Source organism: Ursus americanus, chromosome 19 (genome assembly GCF_024610735.1).
Source record: "Ursus americanus isolate L20-20 chromosome 19, mUrsAme1.1.p, whole genome shotgun sequence".
NCBI classification, from domain to species: Eukaryota; Metazoa; Chordata; class Mammalia; order Carnivora; family Ursidae; genus Ursus; species Ursus americanus.
Genome location: NC_142145.1, coordinates 52,598,381 through 52,626,265, shown reverse-complemented (window position 1 = coordinate 52,626,265; position 27,885 = coordinate 52,598,381). Strand labels below are relative to the sequence as shown.

General features: G+C 42.5%; 2 protein-coding genes across 8 annotated transcripts; one reads left to right on the top strand and one right to left on the bottom strand.

Moving 5' to 3' along the window:
• Positions 1-148: 148 nt before the first annotated feature.
• LOC123782049 (uncharacterized) lies at positions 149-19,925 on the bottom strand. Of its 5 annotated transcripts, none has more exons than XR_015727767.1 (4): positions 18,439-19,194; positions 15,834-15,968; positions 3,694-3,779; positions 149-3,324 (listed from the first exon to the last, which is right to left on the bottom strand). XR_015727767.1 is itself a non-coding variant. In XM_087869954.1 (3 exons), the coding sequence occupies exons 1-2, from the start codon at positions 19,185-19,187 to the stop codon at positions 3,737-3,739; spliced, it is 792 nt and encodes a 263-aa protein (XP_087726080.1). In that variant the 5' UTR covers positions 19,188-19,194; the 3' UTR covers positions 149-3,324; positions 3,694-3,736. The 5 variants fall into 5 exon arrangements, 2 of the variants coding, with proteins under 2 accessions (XP_087726080.1, XP_087726079.1); XR_015727768.1 differs by having other exon boundaries at positions 15,860-15,968; XR_006776889.2 differs by lacking the exons at positions 15,834-15,968; positions 18,439-19,194 and adding an exon at positions 19,720-19,925.
• Positions 18,397-25,346, top strand: ZBTB14 (zinc finger and BTB domain containing 14). Of its 3 annotated transcripts, none has more exons than XM_087869952.1 (3): positions 18,397-18,533; positions 20,764-21,032; positions 22,102-25,346. In XM_087869952.1, exons 2-3 carry the CDS (start codon positions 21,030-21,032, stop codon positions 23,446-23,448), a joined length of 1,350 nt encoding a protein of 449 aa, XP_087726078.1. In that variant the 5' UTR covers positions 18,397-18,533; positions 20,764-21,029; the 3' UTR covers positions 23,449-25,346. The 3 variants fall into 3 exon arrangements, with proteins under 3 accessions (XP_087726078.1, XP_045637850.1, XP_045637851.1); XM_045781894.2 differs by having other exon boundaries at positions 18,401-18,533; positions 20,949-21,032; XM_045781895.2 differs by lacking the exon at positions 18,397-18,533 and adding an exon at positions 19,436-19,542.
• Positions 25,347-27,885: the final 2,539 nt, after the last annotated feature.

The window sequence follows — 27,885 nt, the reverse complement described above, 5'->3', positions numbered from 1 at the left end:
TTTTGAATTACGTGGATTCCAGGTCTACCTGAAGCCTATCTTTCTCCACATCAACTGGAGACAGATTACAATTCAAGAATGCCTGTTGTAACTTTTGGTTGCTTCTCTACCTAGAAACTAACCAGGCTCCAGGAAGCCAGACACACAATGAGGATTCAGTAAGTGTTTATTTAATAAATGAAGGAATGGTAACTAACTAGGTATATGTAGGGTCAAGCATCCTTTCAGAGTGAACCTGTGGTACTGGATTGAAATAATCTCTGTATTTTTCATAATTTTCTAAATGTAAGGTTTAAACTATTTGCATGTATAGAGTACTAAGTACTTTACTTCAGTGGGAGATTCCATATGCTTCAATCCAAATTCGTCTTTCTGATGCAGATGTTGGGCCAGATGAATATTGTAGTTAGAGGATGTAAATTTATCTCAGCCTCATTTCCCCCTTTTTATTCCCCTGACCATCATCGTAGTGCACTATAAATACAAGATGAGTAAGTAACCTTAATGCACACAGAGGATGGAATACGATCGTGTTGAAGGAAAGTTATTCACATGTGTAGATTACCTTCTCTTGCCAGGTACTGTGCATATTCTGATGTGATTATCATTAAAAACCTCGAAGCAATTCCATGAGGAGGTGAATTTTAATTCCTCTGTTTTGGAGAGATTTTTCATGGCTTAGGTCACACAAATGGTAACAGAATTGAGCTTCAAACACAGGGTGGATACAATTTTAAAGCTCATACTATTTTCATTGTCTGAAATAAAATCGATGTTAGATAAAAGGGCATCTTTATCAAATGGAATTGGTTAAAGGAGTGGAAGAAACCCAAGGGACCAGAGACATCAAATAAAAGATGAAAGTTCATGGCTTTTTAACAGAACCAAACAAAAGGTTACATGTGCTTGTCCATCCCAGCACTGAGATCCTTTTGTGAATTGTCAACTACCTTCTAGCCTTATTGTTTCATTTGGTTTCTTCAGGGGAGTATGGAGTGGGTAGGAGTGATAGGGGAGTCAGAAGATTCTAGCATCAGCAGGGCCACCTGTTACACGTTGCATCCTAGATGAGTCATTTAGCTTCCAAGTCTTGGTTTCTCCATTTCTAAAATATGAACTCCCCCAACCTGACAGTGTTTTATACATGGAGGGGACCCACGTGAAATATCCCTAAGAATGTAAATTTCACACCACTGTACAAAAAATCATAATGACTACCTCAACTAAAGTCTCCTGGGACTAATATTTGTTTTTCTAACACTAGCAAGTATGAGAGAAGGAAGGAATTGGGATGCATAAAGGATTCTAGAGATAATTTGGATTCTAGTTCAATCTGGCAGCTATGGTGACTATAACGATTTTGGATATACTTGATTATTGTCCTTTCTACTCTGTGGGGAAATAAATCATTTTATGAGTCTAGATTGCATTTAACACCTCGACAATAAAAATGAGGAATTTCACATGAAGCATTGATTTACTTGTGACTAGAGCCATAGCAATTCTGACTAAGTTACCGAATTTGACAGCAGAAGAAATATACGTGTCCGACAGTGGGTTGCTCCAAGTGAAAACAACCATGCTGCTTCCAGAAACATTTGGCAAGCAATTTGTGTGGGGAGAAAAGAATAGCAAAGGCAAAAATGAACAAATGACGACCCAGCCATCAATGGATGCCCTGTGGAGTCACCAGAGCTAAAACAGAGATTTCCTGTTGTGATTTCAGAGTCATAACTCCTTCTTGCGACTGCATGCAAATTAAGGAAGTGTTGGCTTGATGTGACCACATCAAGGAATTTATGAGTCAGCATAAATAAATAAAAATGCTGAGTAGAAGACTAAATAATTGCTTCCCTTTACGGTCTAACTGCCTACTCTTAAAGTTGTATCAAAATCATAAATAATGAAATCCGCACAGCATGAATGCATGCCGATTAGCTGCATTGGAAGTTTGAAATAGAATCCGAATTCTGCATGAAGACTTTCTGAAGTTGTTTTCAATATATTCTGTTCCACAGACCTTATGCTATATCGAAGATATCATAATCTCCCTCTTGTCAGCAAACAAAAACTGAAGAATTATTTCTGGTTTAAATCTCAGGTACTGAAATATTTTCAGCTTCCAGAGATGACCAGGATATCGTAAGGTACATTTGGAAATTTTTGTCTTGGGAGTAAGGGGCTTGTTTGGGGTCAGAAGAGAATGTATCTAGTCATTAATTTCAGATGTTTTGCGATTTGCTTCCTCTCATATATAGATAAAGTGCTTTCTCTTTGAAAAATATGAAACAAATTTTGACAGATTTTTTTAAAAAGAATGTTAAAAATCACCCTGCTATTGTACACGAAGTGAATCTGACAAAGAATCGTGTCTTGTATTAGCTGCTATTACTGTACTTATTACAGTCAAAATCATGATGACTATCCCTTCTAAACCTCATACTTAATGGTGTATTTATTACTATATTCGGGACAACTTTATTCACAGAGGTAATCTGCTACATGGTTTGTTTGTTTGTTTGTTTCCAACAAGTGATCCCTTTGCCTCTGCTATTATCAGGAAATTTTACCCCTACCATCCTGAATTCCCCACCTCCCACCATGGCTAAATTATCTCCCGGAGAGCAGATTCTGTCTGTCTTGTCCATGGCTATAGCCATGCAGAGCGTAGCAGGTGCTCAGTATGTATTCGAGAGGGTGTGGCATGACTGGATTGTTCAGTGTGCTCTGAAGGCAAAAGTGGAAGGGACCAGCAGAAGGAGAAATTCAGCAACGTAACAACTGTCACAAGAAAGCCTTGTCATCTCAGCCCAGCTTGGGAGACTCTCCTGCACACTGATCACATCTGTAACCTGAGACTCTGTCTCCTAACCTCCTAAGGAGCTTGCGGATGTAATCTGAACCCGCCCTTTTAAGTAGAGGCCAAGGAGAGACTGCAAGAGGCAGGTCACTCCAGGTGGGTAGGTGGAAGTTTTAATAAGCAAAGGAAACGTGTGGGGGGAGGGGGCTTGTCTTGGGCATGAATGGGTCCCTGTACCCATCTGCCACATGTTTAAAGTTTATAAAGAGGCCTTAACTGGGTTTGGTCACATTGTGCAGGTGTTTTCAACACCACACCCCTAGCTCGAGGCTGTGTCCTTGGAGCGGACTCTGGGAGCAGGAAAGGCAAGTGGAACCCACATTCTAAGGACAGGGTACGGGGCCGGGAGCTTTGGAGCACTGGCGTCCAGCTCATGGTTCAACAGGCAGTCACGTCTTTCAAGGTCCTCTCCCCGCATCCTACGAATGCTTGAGACAATCACGGCAGTTCAAAGTTCCCCGTTCCTGCAAGAGCAAAGGAAACGAAAAGGCGAGGAAATCAACATTTGAGTTAGGGCAGTTGGTGCAGCAGTTGAGAAATGCTGGAGCTGGGTGATCTGAGTTCAAATCCTTGGCCTGCCATTTGCTAGGTGTGTGATGTTGGGCAAACGGTTTAATTTTGATGTGTTCTCGTTTCATTGCTTATAAATGGGGCTTCCTACCTCACAGCATGTGGTGAGGGTAAATGAGTTAATACTTGGGAAGTGACGTAATCACTTCCATAGTTGGAAGCAGTCAGCAAGCAGGCCTGGAGGGTTAGGTGAGCAGAGACTGCCCAACTACTAACTGGCTATGGGTGCTGGTTGTAACATCTCGAGGTTTCTGTTGTCTCACCTGTAGAACGAGGGTGGAGGCTACGAGGAAGGGCTTCGGGATTTCAAATGCTGTAACGATGTATCCAGCCCTCCGTCTCTTCCCTTCTGAAATAGAAGGGTACAGGACATTTCAATGATCAAATTGAATAATGATTGCATGAGAAACATACAAATACAAAGCAAATGGAATGTCAGTTTTTAGTGTCAATATAGGCTCTACTCAGTACTGTATTCATTCACTCTGAAAACATTTTACTATTAATTTCCAAATTCGGTAAGTCCCAGTTGCTCTGAAGTTTAAGACTGAATGGTCATAAAAGAAAATAAGGCAACTACAAAATCATTTTAATGAAATGGTTTGTTCGCTGACCAGCAATTTCCTCTCCATCTTCTCTCTTTTCTTTGCCCATTTCTCCTCTCCAACTTTTCCTCCTGTTCTCATTCAAGGAATCCTGGATTCCTCAAACTAGAAGCATCTTTCTCATTCTTGATGTGTCCATAATTGGATACTTGGATACATTCCTACCTTTTTTTTAATTGGATTTTTAATTCTTTTCCTTTTATTCTAAAATATGCTTGGCCTGCTGATATATCTGCCTCACATGAGTCACTTTAGCCAAGGATGGGGATATTTAGTATATTGGTAAAATCAGGCATAAATCTAGATGTGAGTTCCATACAGAGCGCGTGGCCTGTGGGAGAAGTGTAACATTAATCGGCTCCAGCCGAGAGATCGATCATGTGGGCTTCCCTGCTACTTATCACTTCAGTGAAATTATAGACCAAAAATGACAAGACTGGTATCTGTTTTAAAAATATATATACATATTTGCTTAAAAATAGTGGCCTCTGGGGCGCCTGGGTGGCACAGCGGTTAAAGCGTCTGCCTTCGGCTCAGGGCGTGATCCCGGCGTTCCGGGTTCGAGCCCCACGTCAGGCTCCTCCTCTATGCGCCTGCTTCTTCCTCTCCCACTCCCCCTGCTTGTGTTCCCTCTCTCGCTGGCTGTCTCTATCTCTGTCAAATAAATAAATAAAAAATCTTAAAAAAAAAAAAATAGTGGCCTCTATAAAATATATGACCATAGCATTTTAGGACTGGAAAGGATCTTAGAGTGTATTTAGTCCAAATTTAGTAGTTTTAAAATAGTTGGATGATATGATGGCAAGGTCACTTCACCTCGGTGGTATTCGTTCCAAAATCCCACAACCACAGTGAAATCATGAGAAAAACACCAGAAAACCTAAATTGGGGGAACATTCTACAGGTTGCCTACTGGTGCTCCTTGCCAAACTTATGAGAAAGAAGGAAAGACTGAGACGCTGTCACAGACCAGAGGAGACCGGGAGGCACGTCGACTAGATACTTCATGGGCCTCTGGACTGGATCTTGGAGCAGAAGGAGGAGTTTAATGGAAAAAATGGTGAAATTCAAATAAACCTGAACTTTAATTAATAGTAATTCACCAATGCCAGTTTTTTTAGTTTGGAAAACTGTACTATGGTACAATAAAATGTTAACAATGGAGAAACTAGGTGGAGGGGTATACCAGAGTGGTCTGTACTGTTTTTGCAACTTTTCCGTAAGTCTAAAATTATTTCAAAATAAAAATGTATTAAAATACAGGTAGAAACTTCTAAAGTAGTTATGCTTTTTTGGTGGAACACTACTCTAGTGCTGGCTTACCATATATGGACTGGTTCAGAGGTTAGACAAACATATTGGTAAATCTATAACTCCTTTGAATGGGAAGTATGAGCATACCTAACTGCTCTATTTTTTTTAAAGAATTTATTACTTGCACATTTCCCTATGAATATTTGTTTAAATTATTCTAAGTAATATGTTGCAAATAGTGGTAGAATGAAATTATGTAAATAACTTTTTCAAATGAAATATAGACTGTTCCAAAAAGATCTGCTTAGAAAGATAAGCTGTTTCACTCTGAAACTGAAGACAGAATGAGAAGCCGATGAGGTAATTTGTCTGATCATTTCCTTTTCCAGTTACTCAAATGGTTTAAATATTAGCTCTGAAAAGATCTATGGGTCTTTATGAATTTCTTAGGACTTTGGTCGAATTGTTTCTTTTTTAACTGAAGATTGAGATCATAACTTTTATTAATATCAGATAAGAGCAGCATGCAAAAATATATTAGCTTGTTCGCTAACCATAAAGATAGTCATGCAATATTTAGGGTCATTTTTTATTTTTATTATTCCTCAGTTCGAATATATATAGTAGCAGCTAATAAATTAACTGACTTAAATTCACACTTGGCCTATTCATCCCAAAGAAAAAACTGGAATTTAGATCTAATAGGGTAGCTAGTTTTGCAGACAAATCTGCTTGATTTCCAAACAAATTATGAGGAGAAGAGGAACATTCCACTTATTCAGTTCGACCTCGTCTGTAGTCTCATTTGTAAAGCAGGGATGGTAGGATGGTAAGGAATGACCATCCTCTACACAGAGCTTTGGGCTGACCATGGAAAGATGGGGGAGTGTTATAAAGACACCATCTTGGATGGACTGAAGAATCTCCTGAGAGGTAATGTTTTTCTCCATTTAATGTCAATCCTATCCTGCAGAATATACGTCCATCACCTTATTTCTGCCAGAATTTAAGCACTGGAGTCTGGAGAAGGAAGTCCATAGCTGACATGTACCAGGAACTGTGTTAATATCTTAAAAGAACCATCTTATGTAAATCCCTCATCACCCCGAATGTCCCTGAATGGTCCCCTCATCCTTTTTTGGTGTAAAGAAGTGTTTTTTTATTTTTTTTTAAAGATTTTAAATTTATTTGCGAGAGAGAGAGAGAGAGAGAGAGGGAGTCAAGCACGAGCTGGGGGGAGGAGCAGAGAGAGAGGGAGAAGCATACTCTCTGCTCAGCAGGGAGCCTGACACGGGGCTCTATCCCAAGACCCTGGGATCATGACCTGAGCCGAAGGCAGGTGACTAAAGGACTGAGCCACCCAGGCGCCCCTAAAGAAGTGGTGTTTAACCGTGGCTGAACCTTATCATCCCCTGGGGAGCCGTTGTAACTCCGGATCACTCAGGCCACACCCAAAGCAATTAATCAGAAACTCTGAGGGCGGGTCTCCACGCCCAGTATCTTTAAAGCCCCCCGGGTGATTACCATAAGCAGCCAAGGTTGACAAGGACTGTCCTCAGGGGTCTACTGGAATCCTTGCGGCAACCAGAGGCCATTGTGCGCATTAATTCTCTCAAGTGAGACTCCTCCTGTTTATACACGTGCCTGGAGTAGAGCAGGTGTCCTCCTTCCCTTTCCAAACCTTTCCCCCTTTCTTCTCTGTAAAAGCCTGTAGCTATGATTGTCAGGTCATCTGACCATCCAACCTACCCCCCCCCCCTTGCTGCTGTCCCCTTCCACCTACCACCCCCTCCACATCACTGCCACTACCCCTTATTCTCTGAAGATTTTAGTTCTGGAGACTCTAAAGCCATGCTAGAATTTGTCTAGAAATATACCAAGTCGTTGTTAAATGAGAGTGTGTTGGGCATTTCATGTTCAACAAACATAACTCTAGCGTCTCAGCAGAAAACTGAAATAAAAGCTGTCGCGTTGTCATCTGTCCCTCCCAGACTGATGCAGAGTGGGGGCTGGGACATGTTTCTTCTCACGCCCCTTTCTCTGTTTCCGTCTCTGCTGTTTCTTCAACACAAAGGGCATACTTCCACCTCAGCTCCGTTGTGCTCCCTGGTCTTTTCTCCCTGGAAGGCTCTTTGCTCTGATCTTCACCTGCCCGGCCTCCCCACCTCCTTCAGGCCTTTGCGTTGATGCTGTATTCTCAGTGAGGTTTTCTTGATGACTTCATCAAAAATTGCTCACCCATATCTCCAGCCTTCCTCTGTCCCAACCCCTGCTGTACTCTTCTTTACAGCACTTATCCTTAGATGACATATTATACATTTCAATTATTTATTTGTTTCTTGTCTGCCTCCTGGGCAGGAATATTTGTGTTTTGTTTATGCTGTATCCACAGCGCCTACAATGCCTGGCACAAAGTGGGTACTCATAACTACTGAATTAATCCATTAACCCTAGGAGGTAGGTTCTATTTTTGTTCTGATCGCACAGATAAGGAAACTGACCCTGGAACCACAAAGTAACCTGCCTAGAAACATTGGCTGGTCCGTGGTAGCCGCAGGATCCAAGTTCAGTAGCAGAGACTGAGCAATCTCCCACCAATTACACTGCTTTTCTTTCATGTGTTAAGTGCAAGATTCGCCTGTTAACTTTGTAAATGAAGGCTGAGTTTCGAAGTAGGTAAGAAAATAAAGACTATTATATTGTAACGGTTGGTCAAACAGCTTGGTCTGTTTCGATGACCATTTGACCAACTATTACAATTTGATTTAGACGATGAGAATCTGAAAGAGATTTGAACAATTCAGCCTGAAGACTTCAGAGGTACACAAGGTACTGAAAGGGGAACATGCCAGATGTGCTTAAGGAACAGCAAAAACATAGTAGGGTAGGGCAGAAACGATACAGAGAAGCGATATATCTTCTGCACAAATCCAAGAGAACAGAGGACGGCTAGAGAAATTTTTATTTCAATTTTTACTGAGTTATTTATCATACTGAGAGTGAAGTCTTTATGATTCAGAAATAATATTGCTTTCTGATTGTACAAAAGAGGAAACTATAATTTTAGCTCACTAAAACTAAGAATAAATGCTTTGTAGGGTTTTTCTTTCTTTCTTTTTTTTTTTTTGAAAGAGCTTTAATAACATTTGGCATCATGATGGTAATTTTGGTAAATTAAAATATTAAATTCTAACCCAAACTGATGAGTTGATTCTATGTGTGATATATACACTAAACAGTTTACAAAACATCAGAAATAATGTAACAGAGAGTTTACAGACTTTACATAAAATAATGTCAATATGATAAATCACCAGTTTCCATATAGTAGCAGGAAAATGATCCTAAGTAGTTTGGGTCAGAGAAACAGGAATTGCACATGAGTAGAATTTGGTAGATATTTGTATTTAGTACTAATTATAGGAGATTTAACTCGAAATCCATTTGCAAATTAGAAAACTGTCATCCTTTTGAAGTGGAATGGTACAGGCTGGTGTGTCTTGTGTCCAGACACTGTCATGGAGTAGGAGAGGGATAATTGACAAGCATCAGCCCGTATGATAGAGGCAGATCTGTTCCATACATTGAAAGTGTTCACATTTTTATAAAAGCCCAGAGGAAGCCACTTTTGGCTTCAGTAACATGGTAGCTCAAAGAGAATGGAATATTTTGAATATTAATATAAGAATATGTGTTTCACTCTCGAGGATGAAATAGTCTTTAAGGACAAAAGTCAAATCTTCAAGTGCATCCTCCAGAAATAAAGAAAACTCTGGAGGGTAGATCAATGCTCTGGGGTAAATCAAGTTGCTGAGCTGTGAAACTGATACAAGATAGAAGAAGCAAGAAAGGAAACTAAAATTATTCTGAGGTTTTAGGAATGTAGGATTATAAGAAGATAGCAATATTCTTTGGTAATCGGGGAAAGCTACGGAAAGGAAGAGGAGTCTTGCTGGTGGTTTACTAAACCGAAAAGGATACAATACAAGCTCACAGAGATGTTGTAGCCAAACAAAAAATCACAGAATTTGAAAAAGGGCCAGTATTGGTGTCGAAGCATATAAAAAAGACTCAGGAAATAAATGACAAAAAGCAGCTCCTTGATAGCCAGATGTGACAGGACCGTCCTGGGTTGAATCCTGAACCAGTTTAAAAAAAAAAAAAAAAAGCTATGCAATATAATGGGCATTATTGGGACAATTGGTGAAATTTGAATATGGACTGTAGATTATAGTATTGTAACAATTTATCATTGTACTGTGGTTATATAAGAGATCGTCCTTATTTTTAGGAACACACAGTGAAATATTTAGGGAAAGGGGGCATGATATTCATAACTTACCCTTTAAAAATGGTTCAGGAAAAAAATGTGTGTTGTGTGTGTTGTGTACGTGTGTAGATAATGAAGAAGAGAGAGAAAGACAGCAAATGACTAAGCCAATAGGGCAAAATGTTAATAAATAGTAAATCTGGATAAAGGTAAAGTGCATATAGGAATTCTTTATTACTGTATTCTCTCAAAATAAGAAGTTACCAAAAAAAGAAAACTCAAAAAAAAATCTCATATCAAAAATAAAATAATATGGTTACATCACACTTGGATTATTAAACAACACTAGTTAAAAAAGGAAATAGTAAAGAAATCTAAGAAATATGTAGAACTGAACATAAGTAAAATTACATGGAAAACCACATTGAAAAGGAAAACCAGTCCTTGGGAGGAAACATAGCTATTTAAGGTAAGTGTATTGGAAACAAGCAAGCTTCTCACCAAACCAGCAGTGAGTTTACCATTTTTTTCCTTCTGGTCCTCTTACCACTTGGTTCTAGATGCAGATTCATTCATGCATGTGCCCCAAATTTCTGACCAAAGAATAGGAAAAGGGGACTCCAGGAAGGCAGAAAGTACCAAAAAGAACATAAAGAGGAAGGAGTCCAGAAAGCAACCCCATAAAATTGTTTACAAATCATAGGCTCACCTTGGAGCTGCACATGGCATGGATCTGATCCTAATCAGCAGATAAAAAACTTTGAGAACTGAACTATCTGATCATAGCCCACATCCTAGACTGGCCAATGCCTGGAAAACACTTGAGACAGGTCCAGATGGCACTCCAAATATACCCAACCACAGCCTGCAGAAAATGTGTTATAACTGGTGACCAGAACCTAACCTGATTGATTGTTTGTTAAATCAGCAGATAAAAAACTTTGAGAACTGAACTATCTGATCATAGCCCACATCCTAGACTGGCCAATGCCTGGAAAACACTTGAGACAGGTCCAGATGGCACTCCAAATATACCCAACCACAGCCTGCAGAAAATGTGTTATAACTGGTGACCAGAACCTAACCTGATTGATTGTTTGTTAAAATTATCAACATTTTCCATAGGATTTAACAAAGTCCAGAGTCTTATAACATTTCAAATGCCCAATACACAATCCATAATTATCCAGTATACAAAGACCCTGGAAATCTCAACTCATTTGTGAAAAGACAATCAAAAGAAGACAACATTGTGTTCACAATTAATGTTGGGATTAAGCAACCAAAACTTAGAGACAGATTTTATTAAAATTCTCCGACAAGTAACTATAAATACTCTTAAAACAAATTAAAAAAATAGAAAGTCTCAGCAAAAAAAGTAAGAGATATAAAGAAAAACAAAATGGAAAATTTAGAACTGAAAAAATACGCCTCACATGAAAACACTTACCAGATGGACTAAGTAGCAGAATGGAGATGACAAAAGAACAAGTCAGTGAACTTGAAAATAAATCAATAGAAATTATTCAATCTGAATAACAGAGGAAAAAGATTTTTAAAAACAAAGTCTCATGATCCTATGAGAACTGAAAAAGAACACCAACATTCATGTCACTGGAATCTCAGAAGAGGAGAAAGAATGTGAAGCTGGAAAAAATGTGAAGATTAATGGCTGAAAACTACCTCCCAATTTTTTAGGTTTCTTTTTAATTCCGGTTAGTTAACATAGTGTTATATTAGTTGCAGGTGTACAATATAGTGTTTCAACACTTTCATACATCACCCAGTGCTCACCACAACAAGTGCACTCCTTAGTCCCCATCACCCATCCCCCCACCTCCCATCTGGTAACCATCAGTTTGTTCTCTATAATTAAAAGTCTGTTTGCCTCTCTCTCTTTTTTTTCACTCTGCTTATTTGTTTTGTTTCTTAATTTTGTTTCTTAAATTCCACATATGAGTAGAATCATGTGGTATTTGTCTTTCTCTGACTAACTTCTTTCACTTAGCATAATACCCTCTAGTTCCAGCCATGTTGTTGCAAATGGCAAGATTTTATTCTTTTTCTATGACTGAATGATATTCCATTATGTATGTACACCGCATCTTCTTTATCCATTCATCAGTTGATGGACAATTGGGCTGTTTCCATATGTTGGCTATTGTAAATAATACTGCTATGAACATAGGGGTGCATGTATCCCTTTCAATTAGTGTTTTTGTATTCTTTCGGTATATATGCAGTAGTGTGATTCTTGGATTGTAGGGTAGTTCTATTTTTAACTTTTGGAGGAACCTCCATTCTATTTTCCAGAACGGCTGCACCAGTTTGCATTCCCACCAAGAGGGCAAAAGTGTTCCTTTTCCTCCACATCCTTGACAACACTTGTTGTGTCTTGTGTTTTTGATTTTAGCCATTCTGACGGGTATGAGGCGATATCTCACTGTAGTTTTAATTTGCATTTCTCTGATAATAAGTGGTAATGAACATGTTTTCATGTGTCTGTTGACCATCTGGATGTCTTCTTTGGAGAAATGTCTGTTTATGTCTTCAGCCCATTTTTTAACTGGATTATCCATTTTTTGGATTTTGAGTTTTTAAGTTCTTTATACATTTTGGATACCAACCGTTTATCAGATATGTCATATGCAAATGTCTTCTCCCATTCTGTAGCTTGCCTTTTAGTTTTGCTGATTGTTTCCTTTGCTGTGCAGAAGCTTTTTGTTTTGATGTAGTCCCGGTAGTTTATTTTTACTTTAGTTTCCCTCGCCCCAGGAGACATATCTAGAAAAAAGTTGCTACGGCCGATGTCAAAGAGGTTACTGCCCCTTTGTGTTCTCTTCTAGGATTTTTATGGTTTCCGGTTTCACATTTAGATCTTTTATCCATTTTGAATTTATTTTTGTGTATGATGTAAGAAAGTGGTCTAGTTTCTTTCTTTTGCATGTTGCTGTACAGTTTTCCGAACACAATTTGTTGAAGAGACTTCTCTATTCCCATTGGATATTCTTTCCTGCTTTATAGAAGATTAATTGACTAAATAGTTGTGGGTTTACTTCTGGGTTTTCTATTCAGTTCCACTGATCTGTGGATCTATTTTTGTATCAGTACCACATTGTTCTGATAACTACAGCTTTGTAATATAACTTGAAGTCTGGAACTGTGATGCCTCTAGCTTTGCTTTTCTTTTTCAAGATTGCCTTGACTATTCAGGGTCTTTGTGTTTCTGTACAAATTTTAGGATTGTTTGTTCTAGCTCTGTGAAAAATGTTGGTATTTTGATATGGATTGCATTAAATGTGTAGATTGCTTTGGGTCATTTAGACGTTTTAACAATATTTGTTCTTCTAATTCATGGGCATGGCATGTCTTTCCATTTCTTCGTGTCACCTTCAATTTCTTTCATCAGTGTTTCATGGTGTTCAGAGTACAGATCTTTCACCTCTTTATGTTTTTTCTTTGGTATCTTATTATTTTTAGTGCAACTGTAAATGGGATTGTTTTCTTAATTCTCTTTCTCCTGCTTCATTCATTTGGTGTATAGAAATCAACAGATTTTTTATATTAATTTTGTATCCTGCAACTTCGCTGAATTCATTTATCAGTTCTAGCAGAAAACTACCCAAATTTGGAGAAAGATGAACCCACAGATCCAAGAAGCTCAACGAATGCCAAGTAGGATAAACTTAGTGAACTCCATACCCAGATATATCATAATCAAAACACTAAGAACTAAAACAAAGAAAAAAATCTTGAAAGGAGCCAGAGAAAACTAATTACCTATGCAGAGAAACTGTTTTGAAATAATATTTATAGAGAGTTGCCAAGATAGTACAGAGTGTTCCCATAAAGAGTTCACCCAGCTCCTTCTGATGTTAACCCAAGAAGATCATGAAGGAATCCTCTGGATGACCAGATTCCAGAGAAAGGAGGAGCAACAGGCCATCTTGGCATGGGGATCCAGGGTCTGGTGCTCAGGGCAGACCAGACACCCCATGAGGTTCAATCCCACACAGGAAGGATCCCTGCATTTAGCCAACTCCATCCTTATGCAGGAATTCCTCCACAAGTATAAGACACACTTGTCCTGATGCTCCTTGCCCTGGTAGATGTTCAGGGCTTTCTCTTGATTTCGCTCCCCCATCTCAAAGAGTTGCTGCTGAACCAGACTCTTCCTTCAGAGGTCAGATGTGACAGAAAAGTCTAGGGGGCAGTTTCTGAGAAGAGAATACCCTGTTCTTTACTTCTTCTAGAAAGAGAGAACAAACCTCTCCCGACATTCACTCCACCAAGGGACTTCCCTGGTCTAGTACATTGAAAATTGGCAATAAGAAATGTCTACAGCAAGTGCTAGATTCAATCTTCTGTCCACAAAACCAGAAAATGGAAGTGAATCACATTCTAAGCCAACCCCACCTTTCAAAAAGCAGACTTCTGAAGATATAGAACTAAAACAAGGTGCTTTCCCCACTTTCTACTAAAGTACCTTTGGTTTTTTTGCCTCCTGTTTTTTTGTTTTTTTTTGCTATTAATTAAGAGACTAGTCAATGGCTTAAATGGAAGTTTGATATGATTATACTTCTTAGAATAATGTTCTATAATCATAGATTATTTGAATGTGATTCTTATAAATTAATTGCTTCCATTTTATTCTATTTGTAGGTAATGTAATTACAGTATTTTTATTCTTAGCAAGACCACTAAAATAATCCGGAAACACAGCAATAATATTTTTTTCCTTTCTTCTAAAATAAGTGAGCTTTTCCTTTTTTGTTCTACTGCTATTATTCAAGTGACTAGAGAATAGTTCCAATGAAACTTCATGGGAATATAATTCTTAGGATGTTTTACAAATGTGTATTCTATAAATGTGAATCTTATTAGCAATTTGTTCTCTTTTTATTTGGTTTTCAGATAGTGCATAGTATTTTCATTGTTAATTAGAAATTTTTTCCTACTGACCCAGAAACAGTACTCATACAGCAGCTCAAATGGAAGTTTGACTAGAATTATACTACTCATGATAGTGTTTAATAAATGTATTTTATTTAAAGTAAATTTCATGAGTAAATTGTTAACTTTTCTTCTATTTCTATATAGTAAGGACAGTATTTCACCTGATGGTGTCTAAAACATTCCCCCAACCTGAACTGTGACAAGAGTTTTACTTGAGTGGTCTCACCATTGGAGGTATTTGAAATTCAAAGTCCCTATCTGCGTTCCAACAGCTGAATTTATTCTCATTGTGAGACTAATAGAATTACCTACATAAATGTTAGTTTAAAAGAAAAACCCTCTGATGGCTGTCACTGTGCTTAGCATCAGAGCCAAAGCCCTCACCGCAGCTCCAAGGCCCTGAAGGTGCTGGGCCCTGCTGTTCCTGCCTCCCCTCGCCCTGCTCACGGGGCTCCAGTCACTCTGTCCTGCTGCAGAGCCTCAAGCCCACCAAGTTCCTTCCACCTTTTCGTTCATACTGTTCTCCCTGTGCCTGAAATGCTATCTCGCCTCTTTTCCTATCTCTCCCTCATCCTTCATATCTTAAATGTATGTCTTTGGAGACACTTGCATCGATTTCTCAATCAAAATTAGTTCCTCTTTTCCATCACATCTTATATTTCTTAACTTTGTATTAAAATGTATTACAATGTGCACTAGTATAATGATTTCTGTGATTATTTGTTGCCTGTGTGTGTTCACACCTCTGTGTTTTTAGGGATTGGATGTATTTCTTGTTCATTTAACGTATCCAATGTTTTCAGAGCAGTGAGGGGAGGTGGCTTATTGGCCTTTGGTGGGACATTTTTCCTTATGCGGCCTATCAGGTCTTGCTGTGATAACAAACCACAAAACACAACTTCCCGGGGATTTATAAAAGCAAGCATTTATTTCTCACTTGCAGACCTGTGGATGAGCTGTTGCTCATCTAAGCTAGCCTGGGCTCAGGTTTTGGGTCAGCTTCATTCTCTCAGACCTGCTTGTCATCGAAGAGTCAGCAGCAATGTGGGTATGGTCCTCTCAGTGTGGACCACACAAGCACGGGAGGGAGAGCAGCACACAGGCTGCTTCTCCAAGACTCTACTCCAAGCCTCTACTCCAAACTTGCCCATCCTCTTGTCTGCCCACATTCCATGGGTCAAAACCAGTCAGAGAGCCTAGTCAGTGTGATAAAGAAATCAACCCCACCCATCTATGAGAACCCCAAGTGACTTATTTCCAAATGTGGCTGGGAGCTGCTCCATAACCACCCTGAGCCCTGGTGCTCCAGATTCCATACCACAGACCCCATACATCAGGCCTCACAGTCCTCGGAAGCAGGTTCTACTCAGGAGGCATCTGTAGACATCCCAGGTGAGAAATTAGGTGCTCCCAGCAGAGTAACTGGACAGAGAAATCCAGAGTGACAGCATTCCTAGTAGGAAAGAGAGAAGATTTCCTTCAAGAGCCTCAGGTCTGTGCATACCAGGAAGGCTCTGACCCCCAGCCCCCCAGTTAATCCCACAATGTGGCCATATAACTCTCCTTGGTATCAAGTTCTAGGTTGTCACTTATCTGTCATCAGTATTTACCGAGGACCTAATGGGTACTGCCCAGTGCTGAGTTAAGGCTGGTGACCAGGCAAAGTCTGGGTCAGGCCCTTCCTGTATGGTTTCCCATCTCCTCCCTCCTCCTTCCCACGGAGAGCTGCCCCTTTAATTTAGACTCATCCCCATGATCCTTAAAAAACACATGAGGAAAGAAGGTTAGTTGACGCAAAAGCCAAGATGTCAGGAATGGGTCATTTGGGAAATGCAATCTAGTGTTTGAGAACTCTTCTGAACTATTTTAACTTCATCAGATTAGTCAAATCTTGGCAAGAGTTTACCCAGCCATATGTAAAAAGACTCTCTTCACATAGCAGGTAGATAATAAATATAGGTAGAATGAGTGTATAAACCTATGCAATTATGCGGTATGGAAGAAGGGGGAACAGCACCAGACAATGAACCATAAACTAAGTGCTAGCCCTGTCCACACACAGATAAATGCAGTGACAGCTTTACTGCTTGATAGCATAACCCTCTGATATAGTACTATTATTATCCCCTTTAAATACAAAACAGGATTGAAATGTAATCTTAAAAGCTGTGTAAACAAGAATCAACAAGCCCAGCCACGGCCTTAGAGGGAATGAGGCTACATAGTTATCAAGTATGAGCATGAACTTTGGCCATTCCAGTCCTGCCCCTGCCACTTAAACCCACCATCTATGGAGAGTGGGCAGGTCATTTAACATCACAGAGCTAATATTTGAGCTAAGCACTTACCCTAGCATTATTTCATTTAATCTGCACAACTGCTCTATTAGGTACTTCCAGTTTCTCCATTTTAGAGTATAAGAAGCTGAGGTTTAGAGAAGCAAAACAATGTATCTATTATTTCAACTGACGTCTGACCCTAGAACTGGTCTATTCTGTTTCATTCAGTAGACCTACTAAACGGCATGCTTTTGTGAACATCAAAAAGGATGTGTATACAAGTACCATTCAAAACACTGAAACTAATATCAAAATTAATATTATACAATCAACCATACAGAATTTTTTTAGAATACAGCCCATCATAATATCATTTCTTAAATCTTTACTATGTACTCATCACACAAGCCCAAGAGAAAAGTCCTACTCTAATTTTTACATTAAATTACGCGTGTTTTCGTGAAACGCTGTTAAAGCAGCATAAGGAACTTTAAGGAGATGCAGTAGTGCCCTCCATCCATGTTTAGTTGGTCCCCCTGCCTGCCACAAGCCCAGCCACGCCATCACAGGGAACGCGACATGCTTTGAACACCCACGGAACCATTACTTTTGCTGAACAGGAATGTAGGAACAGTGCTGTTATCAGAGTTCTTCGAGGGAGAGCTACAAATGAAATCATGTCCAATCTCACTACTGCCACAGATGAGCTAGGGTAGGGCCTCCAGTCTCCGTGACTTTCCCTTGAGAGTGTCCAAGTAAATGCACGGGCGCAGGTTTGGCTAGATCCAGAGCTTTAGGGGGTGTTCCCTTTCTTCTGGGTGAGTGGGGTCACCCCACATTCCAAATGAAACAAGTCACTTTTTTCATTTGCTCTGCAAACGTTTATTGATGGCCTACCATTCTCCCAATATACATAATACAGCAGCACCACCAGCCAAGACCCAACGCCCGCTACGTGTGTCCCAGGGGCTGCCCGTGTGCGCGAAGGGCGAGGGTGCCTGGAACCCCCTCCCCGTAGCCGTGGGCGAGCCCCGCTGCCGCAGCGCCCGGCTTGCGCGCGCCCGAGGGCGGCACTGCCCCACGAACATGCACACGCACGAGAGCGCCGCGCTCCCGCGCACCGGCGCTGCGCCGGCGGCGGGCGCGGGCGGGAGCCCAGGAGTCTGAGCGGAAGGCGGGAGCACCAGACAGGGCGGGTGCCCGCGAGCGGCGCTCGTGCTTACGCTCCTCTACTCACGAAGCCCCGCCCCCGCCCCGCCCACCTCTTCTCCCGCGCGCGGGCTCCGCGCGCCCCAAGCCGCGCGCGTGCGCGCGCGTGCGCAGGCCAGAGCCCTCCGGGGGCGGCCCCGTAGACTCCATAGAAAGCGTCGCAAGGTCCCGGATTAACCCTTTCCTCGCTCGCCCATTTAGAGGCCCGGTCAGGTTCCGTGCCTGCGCAAGCCGGCGGCGCGCCTTCCCCCCAGCCCGCACCGCGCATGCACGGGAAGGGGGGGTGCCGGTGGGGGTGTTCACGGCCGGCTAGACATTCTGTGCTCGTGCAGGAGGAGGGCTGCTACCATCAGGGACGTGCACGATTCCCTCCCACCCCGCCCCCTCCCCAAACTCCAAAAAAAAAAAAAAATTCCAAAATACACTGCCACCCACCGTGCCCCCGCGCCCCGCGTCCAACCCGTCCCCGGCCTGCTTGCAGTGAGCGCGGGGAGCCCACGGCGAGTGTCTGTGGCTGTGCCAGGCTGCAGGTAAGCGCGGGCCGGGGGTGCGGAAGGGGCCCGGGCCATCCGCGAGGCGGGCGCGGGGGCGCGGGGGCGGCCGGCCGCCGGCGCGGCGGGGCGGCCCGGAAGAAGCGCGTTCTCGCCGAGCTCTGGGGCACCAGCCAGTTCCAGGATGGGCGGGCAACCGGCCGCGGTGCGGTGCGAACGGGGCCGGGCATGGGCCGGGGCCGGGCGTGGGGACGGGGTGCCCTGGGGGCCGCGCAGGCCGGCGAGCGGGCTCCGGCAGCGGCCGGGCAGCGGCGGCGGCCCCGCGCGCGCGCTCACCGAGCCTCGGCGGCGGAGTTCATGGCCGCCCCCGCTCGCACCGCCGCAGTGCACCGCGGTGGGGGTGGGGGTGGGGACGGCTCCGAGCCCGGCGCGGAGCGCGGCCCGCCGGGCGCCGCCCCTCCGAGCCGCGGGCCCCACCGCGCCGCCCCCAGCTGCCTGCTCGAGGAGGGGGCCGGGACCCCCGCGCTCGCACTCCCGGGTGCGCCCGCGGAGCTCGGAAGCCGGCCGCGCGCCGCCCCCGCCCCCGGCCGCGGGAGGGCGGGGGAGGGCCCGGCGCGAGCCGGCCGGGGAGTGCGCGGGGCGCGAGCTCCGGGCTCGCGGGGCGCGGCGCGGGGCTGCGGAGCCCGGTCGCATGCCCGCTCCCGCTCGCCGCCGTCGCCGCCGCGGGCCATCCCGCTTGGGTTCGGAGCCGCGGCCCCCAGCCTGCGCTGGACTCCGTTTATGAAAGGGAAGGTGGCCCTTTCACCTCCCGGCTCCGAGGCTGGGAGCTTTTGTTTAGGAAGGGATGCAAACGGCCTCATCCGTCCCCCCACCTCCCGGGCCGAAAGAAATGAGAGCGAGGCGTGAGAGGCTTTCAAGTTCTCTTGGGTCTTGCGCTTCGTTCCCTGCTTCCTCCCCATCCCGAAGTTGCGAGCTTTCAACCGGGAAGTCGTGCCGCCGCCATTGTCGCGGCTGCTCCGGGGTAGGGGAGGCGGCTGCCGCTGCTTATGTAAGTTTGACTTTGCCGGAGCCCCCGCTCCCTGCTCTGTAACGGCGGCCCAGCGCGCCCGCGGTTTGGAGAACCACAATAAAGGGGCAGCTTTGTCATGGAGGTGTAGTTGGGGCTACATCTTTTCCTCCGCCTACACAGATACTGGCAAGGGCTATAGCTTCCAGTTTAACTCACCTGAACTTAATAACTGGAACATCTCAGTAGAAAGAAATGGTCCTCGGCGATCTTGAGAGTGGGGGCCAAGTATCACACTGGTCCAAAAAATAAAACAACACAGCCAAAAACCACAGAGTGGTATGTTGTCATGGGTACTGCAGAGCCACTCCTCTCCCTAGTCCCATGCACTTTTATCCCACAAGCCCTAGGGAGAGTTACAATAGGGGGCAGTGATTAGGTAGGAAGGTTTTGCGTGGCTCCCGTCCCTTGGAGATGACTGCAGGCCGAGGCGCATCTAGGGGACAGGTAGAGAGTCCTTAGAAGTAGTGTTGTCCAGCTCTCCCACTGTGCAGATGAGAAACCCCTGCTACCGTAGGCGTCTTATTGGTGTGTGTCTTTCCGTAGAGGGAACTTCTGAGAATTTTCACACTGTTGGTCTCGGAGTTCAGGTCTTGCACCACAGTTTTTGTGTAAGAATATTGCAGCTCAGTCTCCTGGTCCCACCACACCAAAGTTTGTGTGGTCACTGTTCAGTGGAGGAAACATGTTTTTTCAGGATATTGGTCTGCAGGATGGAGTCCCTCTGGTGAGAGTTGAAAGTCCCCACAAAGCGAGAATTTTTTGAGCCTCCCTGTGGGGATGGAGGTGAAAACACCTGGATTTCTCAGATAAAACCATAAAGACTAGTGTAGCCTATGTGATATGTGCTATGCACACAGAAGCACAAAAAGAAGAAGGTGGCTACTGTTCCTTCTCCAGTGTTAACTGTTGGGGATGTACACTTGTATAACTTGATTTAAAAATGTACACGCTATATGTTTATATGAGCCTAGAGAGAAATGTGGAGGGCTGCATACCCAGCGGGAGATGGTGGGGGTAGGGGAGACTTACTGGCTTTTCCTGTATCTCTGTAGCTATCAATATTTGTGCAAATATGGGCATGGCCTTTGTCAGTGAGAACGTCCTTAGTGGTTCTCCAACCCGTCCCTCCAGTCCTGGTGTACAGCCCCTGCGTGCCCTAGGTGCCACAGCCTTTATCTGTTCTCATTCATATCTGTTCAGAGCTGGACCTGATGCTGCCAGTCACCCTCCTCTCTGTTCCCAACCTGAAAATGGGTACATGTGCCAGTGGCAGGACAAGAAAGGAAAGTTTTATTTTTTAAAATCAATTCTTGAAAACATTCTTGTTTAGACTTTGGGACAGAGGAAGATTCTACCTTATTCTTGTTTGTCCTTTTCTCTTGTAGGACTGGCGTGCCCCTGATCAGAGTTATTCTGATCTGAAGAATTTGGTGTTTAAAGCATTAAGATAATAGCCTGAGTTGTTCATGGTAACTATAACTTTGGGTATTAAATCTTGTAAATATATATATATATGCCTTAGCACTTCTGTTTCTCTGGTGGCAATGCTTTGTAAAATAAAAGGAAAACAATGTTTCAAAAAGAAAATACACAGAATAAATTATTTTGAGAAGGTAATTCTTAAACACAGTCTTTTGTGCCAGAAGTCTTTCGTGCCAGTTCAGAATTTCTTTTGCTTATAAAATACTCACAGCACTTGTCAAGTACATCCGGTCTTGATGACACTTTCATCTGGATGGCAGATAGATTAGCATCCAGATGGAATGAAGACACTTATCGCTGTCTTCCTAAATGCCATCCTAGGGTCATAATAAACTTTAACCTGCATTCAGAAGTGGCCCAAAGCTGGTGAGGAAAAAAGCAGAAGACAACTCTAAGTGGAATATTTTGGCAGTGATCTCCCTTTTTGGTTCTGCAACAGTGATTTGTCTCTTCTGTCAAGGAAGTAGAACACTGAGCACTATTATTAGTTATTTCACTGAAACTCCTCTTCTGTACGTGGAATTAAAGTAGACACGACAGGAGCAGCGCCTCCTTGCCTTGGACCTCTTTCTTAAGCCTTGAAGTTATTTGTTGTTATTACCTCTAGTTGTCAGGAAACACAGGTTTTAGAGGTAGGTTGCCTGGATTTGAGTCCCGGCTCTCCAGTAAATGACTAGACTGTTGGGCAGGTTCCTAAACTCGTCTAAAAAGGGGGGCTAGGAATGCCTATTTTAAGGTTGTTTGATCAGGACATTTGTGAAGACACGCAGAGTACATGGAACAGTGCCTGGCATGTATTATGTGCCCAGTAAAAGTCGCTGTTATTGCGATAAGCCAGTACTTTTAAAACTGGAGATAAGTAGATACAACAACATGGAAGTCCCTAAGCTGGGATCAGTGTTCTATACTCCTCTTCTAAAACCACCTGTAACATAGATTTTCTGAAATTGTTAGGTACTAAAAATTGATCAGGAAATGAAAGTCCGGCTGTGTTTTGTGTATTGGAAAAGTACTGTTCATAATTATCAAACTCTCTTTTTGAAAATTTTCTTGTAGGAGTTTTTCATCAGTATGTCTGAAACCATTAAATATAATGACGATGATCATAAAACTCTGTTTCTGAAAACACTAAATGAACAACGCCTGGAAGGAGAATTCTGTGATATTGCCATTGTGGTTGAAGATGTGAAATTCAGAGCACACAGGTGTGTTCTTGCCGCCTGCAGCACTTACTTTAAAAAGCTTTTCAAGAAGCTTGAGGTTGATAGCTCTTCAGTAATAGAAATAGATTTTCTTCGTTCTGATATATTTGAAGAGGTCCTGAACTACATGTACACAGCAAAGATTTCTGTGAAAAAAGAAGATGTTAACTTAATGATGTCATCAGGTCAGATTCTCGGTATCCGATTTTTAGATAAACTCTGTTCTCAGAAGCGTGATGTATCTAGTCCCGACGAAAATAACGGCCAATCGAAAAGTAAGTATTGCCTCAAGATAAATCGCCCCATTGGAGATGCTGCTGACACTCAGGATGATGATGTGGAAGAAATTGGAGACCAGGATGACAGTCCCTCTGATGACACAGTAGAAGGTACCCCCCCGAGTCAGGAGGACGGCAAGTCGCCCACGACGACGCTCAGGGTTCAGGAAGCAATCCTGAAGGAGCTGGGGAGCGAGGAAGTTCGGAAAGTAAATTGTTACGGCCAGGAAGTAGAATCCATGGAGACCCCAGAATCGAAAGATTTGGGGTCCCAGACCCCTCAAGCCTTAACATTCAATGATGGAATGAGCGAAGTGAAGGACGAACAGACACCAGGCTGGACAACAGCGGCCAGCGACATGAAGTTCGAGTACTTGCTTTATGGCCACCATCGGGAGCAGATTGCCTGCCAGGCGTGCGGGAAGACATTCTCCGACGAAGGCAGGTTGAGGAAGCACGAAAAACTCCACACGGCAGACAGGCCGTTTGTTTGTGAAATGTGTACGAAAGGTTTTACCACACAGGCCCACCTGAAAGAACACCTAAAAATCCACACAGGGTATAAGCCGTACAGTTGTGAGGTGTGTGGGAAATCCTTTATCCGCGCCCCGGACTTGAAGAAGCACGAGCGAGTGCACAGTAATGAGAGACCGTTTGCGTGCCACATGTGTGACAAAGCCTTCAAACACAAGTCCCACCTCAAAGATCATGAACGAAGACACAGAGGGGAAAAGCCTTTTGTCTGTGGCTCTTGCACCAAGGCGTTTGCCAAGGCGTCTGACCTGAAAAGGCACGAGAACAATATGCACAGTGAGAGGAAGCAGGTTACCCCCAGTGCCATCCAGAGCGAGACAGAACAGTTGCAGGCCGCAGCCATGGCCGCCGAAGCCGAGCAGCAGTTGGAAACGATCGCCTGCAGCTAGAGGTGCTGGGCCAGGACCACTTTGCCTGAGCCCCAGAGACTGAGACTGCATTGTTCGAACACATGGACACCAGTCACTGTATTTTTGTGGAAACTTACGGAGCATTGTACTCACTGGACTTAAGGCAGTGCTTGGTTAGGTATTTTGAAAACTTTGCAAGGAAGTAGTGTTCCTTGGTTCTGACCAAACGGTCTCACTGTCCTGTCTGGTGTCTAGTAGTAATGTTGCCAGTAAGCCCTCACCCCCCCCCTCTTTTTTATGATTTTAATTTGAGAACTCCTGTGTCCAGTCAGAAGTGAGAGACTTCTATTCCATTTTTTTAATTCCTCTCTACACTTGCTGACTGGCAAGTGTACTGCACAGAGTGATAATTGAGTAATTTGATTTCCTAATCATCACGATTATATGGGACTTATGGTCAAAACAGCATTTTTAATAACTTAATAAAAGTACTTCATGTAGATGCAGAAAATACTGGTGGGTGGTTGACCAAGAGCACTGCGCACATGTGAAAACAAGTTCCAGCATTGCAGAACGGTATTAGATTTATATTTGCTTTGTTAATTTTCTATCACTGTTTTTCACTGTTTTTGTGGACAAATAATGGTTGCTTTGCTAAAGTGTTTCTTCATTTTGATTGCCCACACCTACCCCAAAAGATGTAGTCACAAGTCCTGAACAAAGGCTGAGCAAACCCACAGGGATGCCGGTGGTCTGGGGGCTGAGTTCTTTTTGTTCCTCTTTTTTTGGGGCATTGCCACTCTGCAGCAGATGGGGTTTGTGGGGTAGACCAGTTGTTAGAGGGACAGCAGAGGGGAGATAGGATCCTGGCTCTCAGGGACGAGGTTTTCACGTTTGCAACGATTCCAAGATTTTCTAGATCAAAATAATTCTTAATTGATTTTGAAGTTGGATTTTTATTTAGGATCAAACTTAGGACAAGAACAGGTGTGCTTCTTCAGATACATTCGTGTCACTTAAGAGAGTGTCATCAAGCTTTTGAGCTCTCCGCAGCACGTGATTTATCCATAGAGGAGATGTAATATCGTTACTTAAATTAATAAATTGAAAATCTTTTTAAGTGTGTAAATAGTGTAGAAGTGTGGGTCTTATGTATCTCAAGTAAAAGTAGACAGCTGCACTTTTTTTTTTTTTGCACATTGGATTAAAATAACTTCCATGAGCAGCAAACATCAGTCTGTTTTTAACCAATATTAAAGATGGTAAGACCAAATGTTTATTTTTTTGAAGTATATTTCATCATTGGTGGTTACAGTTTTAAGTAGAATTCGATTGCCATTTCATAGCCATAAACAGAATTATAAACACTGTTCCAATTTTGGCGTATGACAACTTTTTTTAACCATTTCTTTAGGAATATATTGAAATATCAAAATAGTTTGAATTACTTTCTGTAACAAAGTATTAGTCGATTATTTTAGAATGTACAATTTTAGAAAAATGTCATTTTTTAAAAAATTTTATTTTTGATTTCTAGAATTTTTTTTCAAGTTACATTAAAATAATTTCATTTCATAGCTCGTTGCATTAACACCTGTAATTACTATTGTGGGAGAAATTTTATTTTTTAAACTGATGTATATGTTATGCCCAAGATTGTAGGATGAAGATGCTACCTTTTAAAGAGTCTTATTTATTGGTAAAATGTTTAGTTTAAAATTAATTTAATTTCCTTTCTTAAAAGTTGTTTATTCTGTCCTAAAAGTAGTCCTGTCACTGTGTTTATATGCTATTAGTGGAAGGGGAACTGATTGGCGTTCCTTGGCTGTTTCAACCAAAGCAAAGGAAAAATGATTTCACATCTTGTTGATAGCTACTTCAACAAACCATTTTTTGGGACTTCAGTTTTGTATATAAAAGAAAATATACTTCTATCATTCCTGTTTTCATTTTTTCATAGTAACCTCTCACATACCCAGGTTTCTACCAAAGCACATTTTCTATGCTCTCTCCATCATGGTTCTACGGTGTTGCAAGTTAGACCTGTGGTATGGACCCTCATGGAAACCACATAGTCACGGTGGCACCCCCAAAAAAGAAAGCTTCATTGTCAGCACTTGATTTGTATTGTGTAAATATCAATCATCTGTCCTGTTTTGCATGAGAAACGTATTTGTGGTTTACCGTGTCTAACACCAGGACTGGGTTTGTGTGTGTGTTAGTGTGCATGTTTTCTTTGGTTTTTTGGTGGCAGCAAAGTCATGACGTGGTAGTTTTCCTGGCTTCTGGTCTTTCAGACAGCGTCTCTCCACCCAGCTAGCGCGAATGGTCCCCTGGATGGTGAAGCCACCATGTGAGACCTCCAGTCATAGGAAGTTAATTCTGAAATATGCTTACACCGAATCTGTAGTGTAATAGGAGAGGAAATTAGAAATCTCAGCATTACTACCTTTTCATTATTTAAAAATCACCTACTTTTTTCCTCTTTGTACAAAGAGAACGTCTACAGACTTGATTTTAACTTTTTTCTAACTTGCAGTGTATTGGCAATGATTGAAGAAGAGAATTTTAGGAAGCCTTAATTTTCGGTAATTGCCTGTTCATTAACTTGATCATGAATTTGGAACTGTTGGCAGTCTCAGAAGTCACCATCAGGTGATCTGGATGCTAACAAATTCCTACTCTTTTGTTGAAAAAAAAAATTGAGGTGAAGGAGAATGGTGCAAATGTATGCCGTCTCCAATTTACTGGATTGTGTTGTGGAAGGTTATAACTCAGTCACTGGGAACCTGGAATTCATTTTCCTGAGTAATGCTGTTAGTGGTGATTAGTTCCCAGAGCAGATGAAAGCCTTCCCTGTAAGTGTGATAGAATGGTATACTAACAGTTCTAGTCTCACGGTCTAAGTCCTGGGAATGAAGGAGTTGAGGCTTCCAGGGCAACGATTGGAGAATTCTCGCTTTCCTTTCTGTCATTTACCTTTAACATCTGCTTCGTTTTCTGCACTGCCCCAAACCCTCTACCTCCTCCCCATCCCCAGGAATGGGAGACAAGACATTAGGCTGGAGACGAGGTGACCACTGACAACCGTCAACAGAGGTGAGGGACTAAATTCATTCTGCTTCTTTCTTGTACTTAAATCAAGGAGCACCTTAGTGATAGGCAGCTCCCTACCTGCCTGATGATACACTGCCATTTATTTTGAGACAACCCTAACTGCTCATTATTTCTAGAATTTTGTCTCCGTTTTAGCATACCCCCTTGTAACTGAGAACTTCCTCTTGGAACTATTCAAAATAAGTTTAACTTAATCTATTAGACAACACTTGAAATGTGTTAAGGTAGTGTATCATTTGTTGAACATATGTTGAACATTGTGTGTGAGGTCTGGGCTGGATCCTGGAGATACAAAGGTAGAAGAGATTTGGCTGCACCCAGCAAGAGTGTGCTTCCTTTCCGGGTCTTATGTGTTCTTTTTCAAAATGAGGACGCCATTTGCCTGTCACCTCTTATCCATGATTCCTTAAGGGTCACCATACTAATTTTTTCTCAAGGATGGTAGACATAATTTATCTGGGCTGACAGCTTTCAGCAGTTGTGTGTTTTCATAAACTCTTCAAGAGATATTCACCATTACCAATATTTATGCAAAAATTTTCAGCGTAATAAGGAAATGTGGTTTAGCGGAAAGACTTCTGGAAGCAAACTTGAATTGGATGGATTCTGGCTCTGCTTAGCAATTACCATGTACATTTAGGGACGTTCTTAATTGCCCTGAGCCTTAGTTTAGTTTTGCCATTTCTAAAATCATGATGGGGATTTCTACTTCATGGGCTGCTGTGAAGATCAAATGCGATAACCAGTATGGAATATTTAGCCCAGAACCTACCACTTTTTAGGTACACCATAAATGTTCCCTTCTTCCCAAAACACATTCTCACTAAAGAAGTAGAAGCGAAAGTTCTCTTTTGACATCTGTCAGGTCTGTACTCCTTAGCCCCAAGCTGTAGACCTGAACCTCATGGAGTCTTCTTGATTGGAAGTGTCTACAGAAGCTACGTGTATTTTAGCATTTCTGTAATCTTCAACACATTCATGGTTTGGTTCTCACAAACTCATACATTCATCTCAGAGTTGTCTTGGGTTTTGTAATCTCCCATCTTTTGCACGGATCCTTGGCATGTAGTCAAGTGTAAACACTGCCCTCTAGATGGCTCCCTCCTTTCTGGGGGGATTATCTGATGGCAGGGTCTCAGTTGCAATTTTGAGAGCTGGCTCTTGAGTTTCATAATGAAATCTCTTAATTTTTTAAAATTTACTTACTTACTTACTTACTTATTTATTTATTTAAGAGCAAGGGGGGAGGGGCTGAGGGGGGAATCCCAAGCAGACTCTAGCGCTGAGCACAGAACCTGACACAAGGCTCCCTCTCGCCATCCTGAGATCACAGCTTGAGCTGAAACCAAGAGTCAGATG

What these genes read in the sequence shown, in the direction of transcription:
- LOC123782049 (XM_087869953.1), bottom strand. Translation starts at nt 19,187, where the DNA reads ATGCGACCGGGCTCCGCAGCCCCGCGCCGCGCCCCGCGAGCCCGGAGC. An exon ending in ACGCGGGGCGCGGGGGCACG is followed by an intron (nt 15,969 to 18,438) that starts GTGGGTGGCAGT and finishes CTTTCCTACTAG; the next exon opens with GAATGCTGTCACTCTGGATT.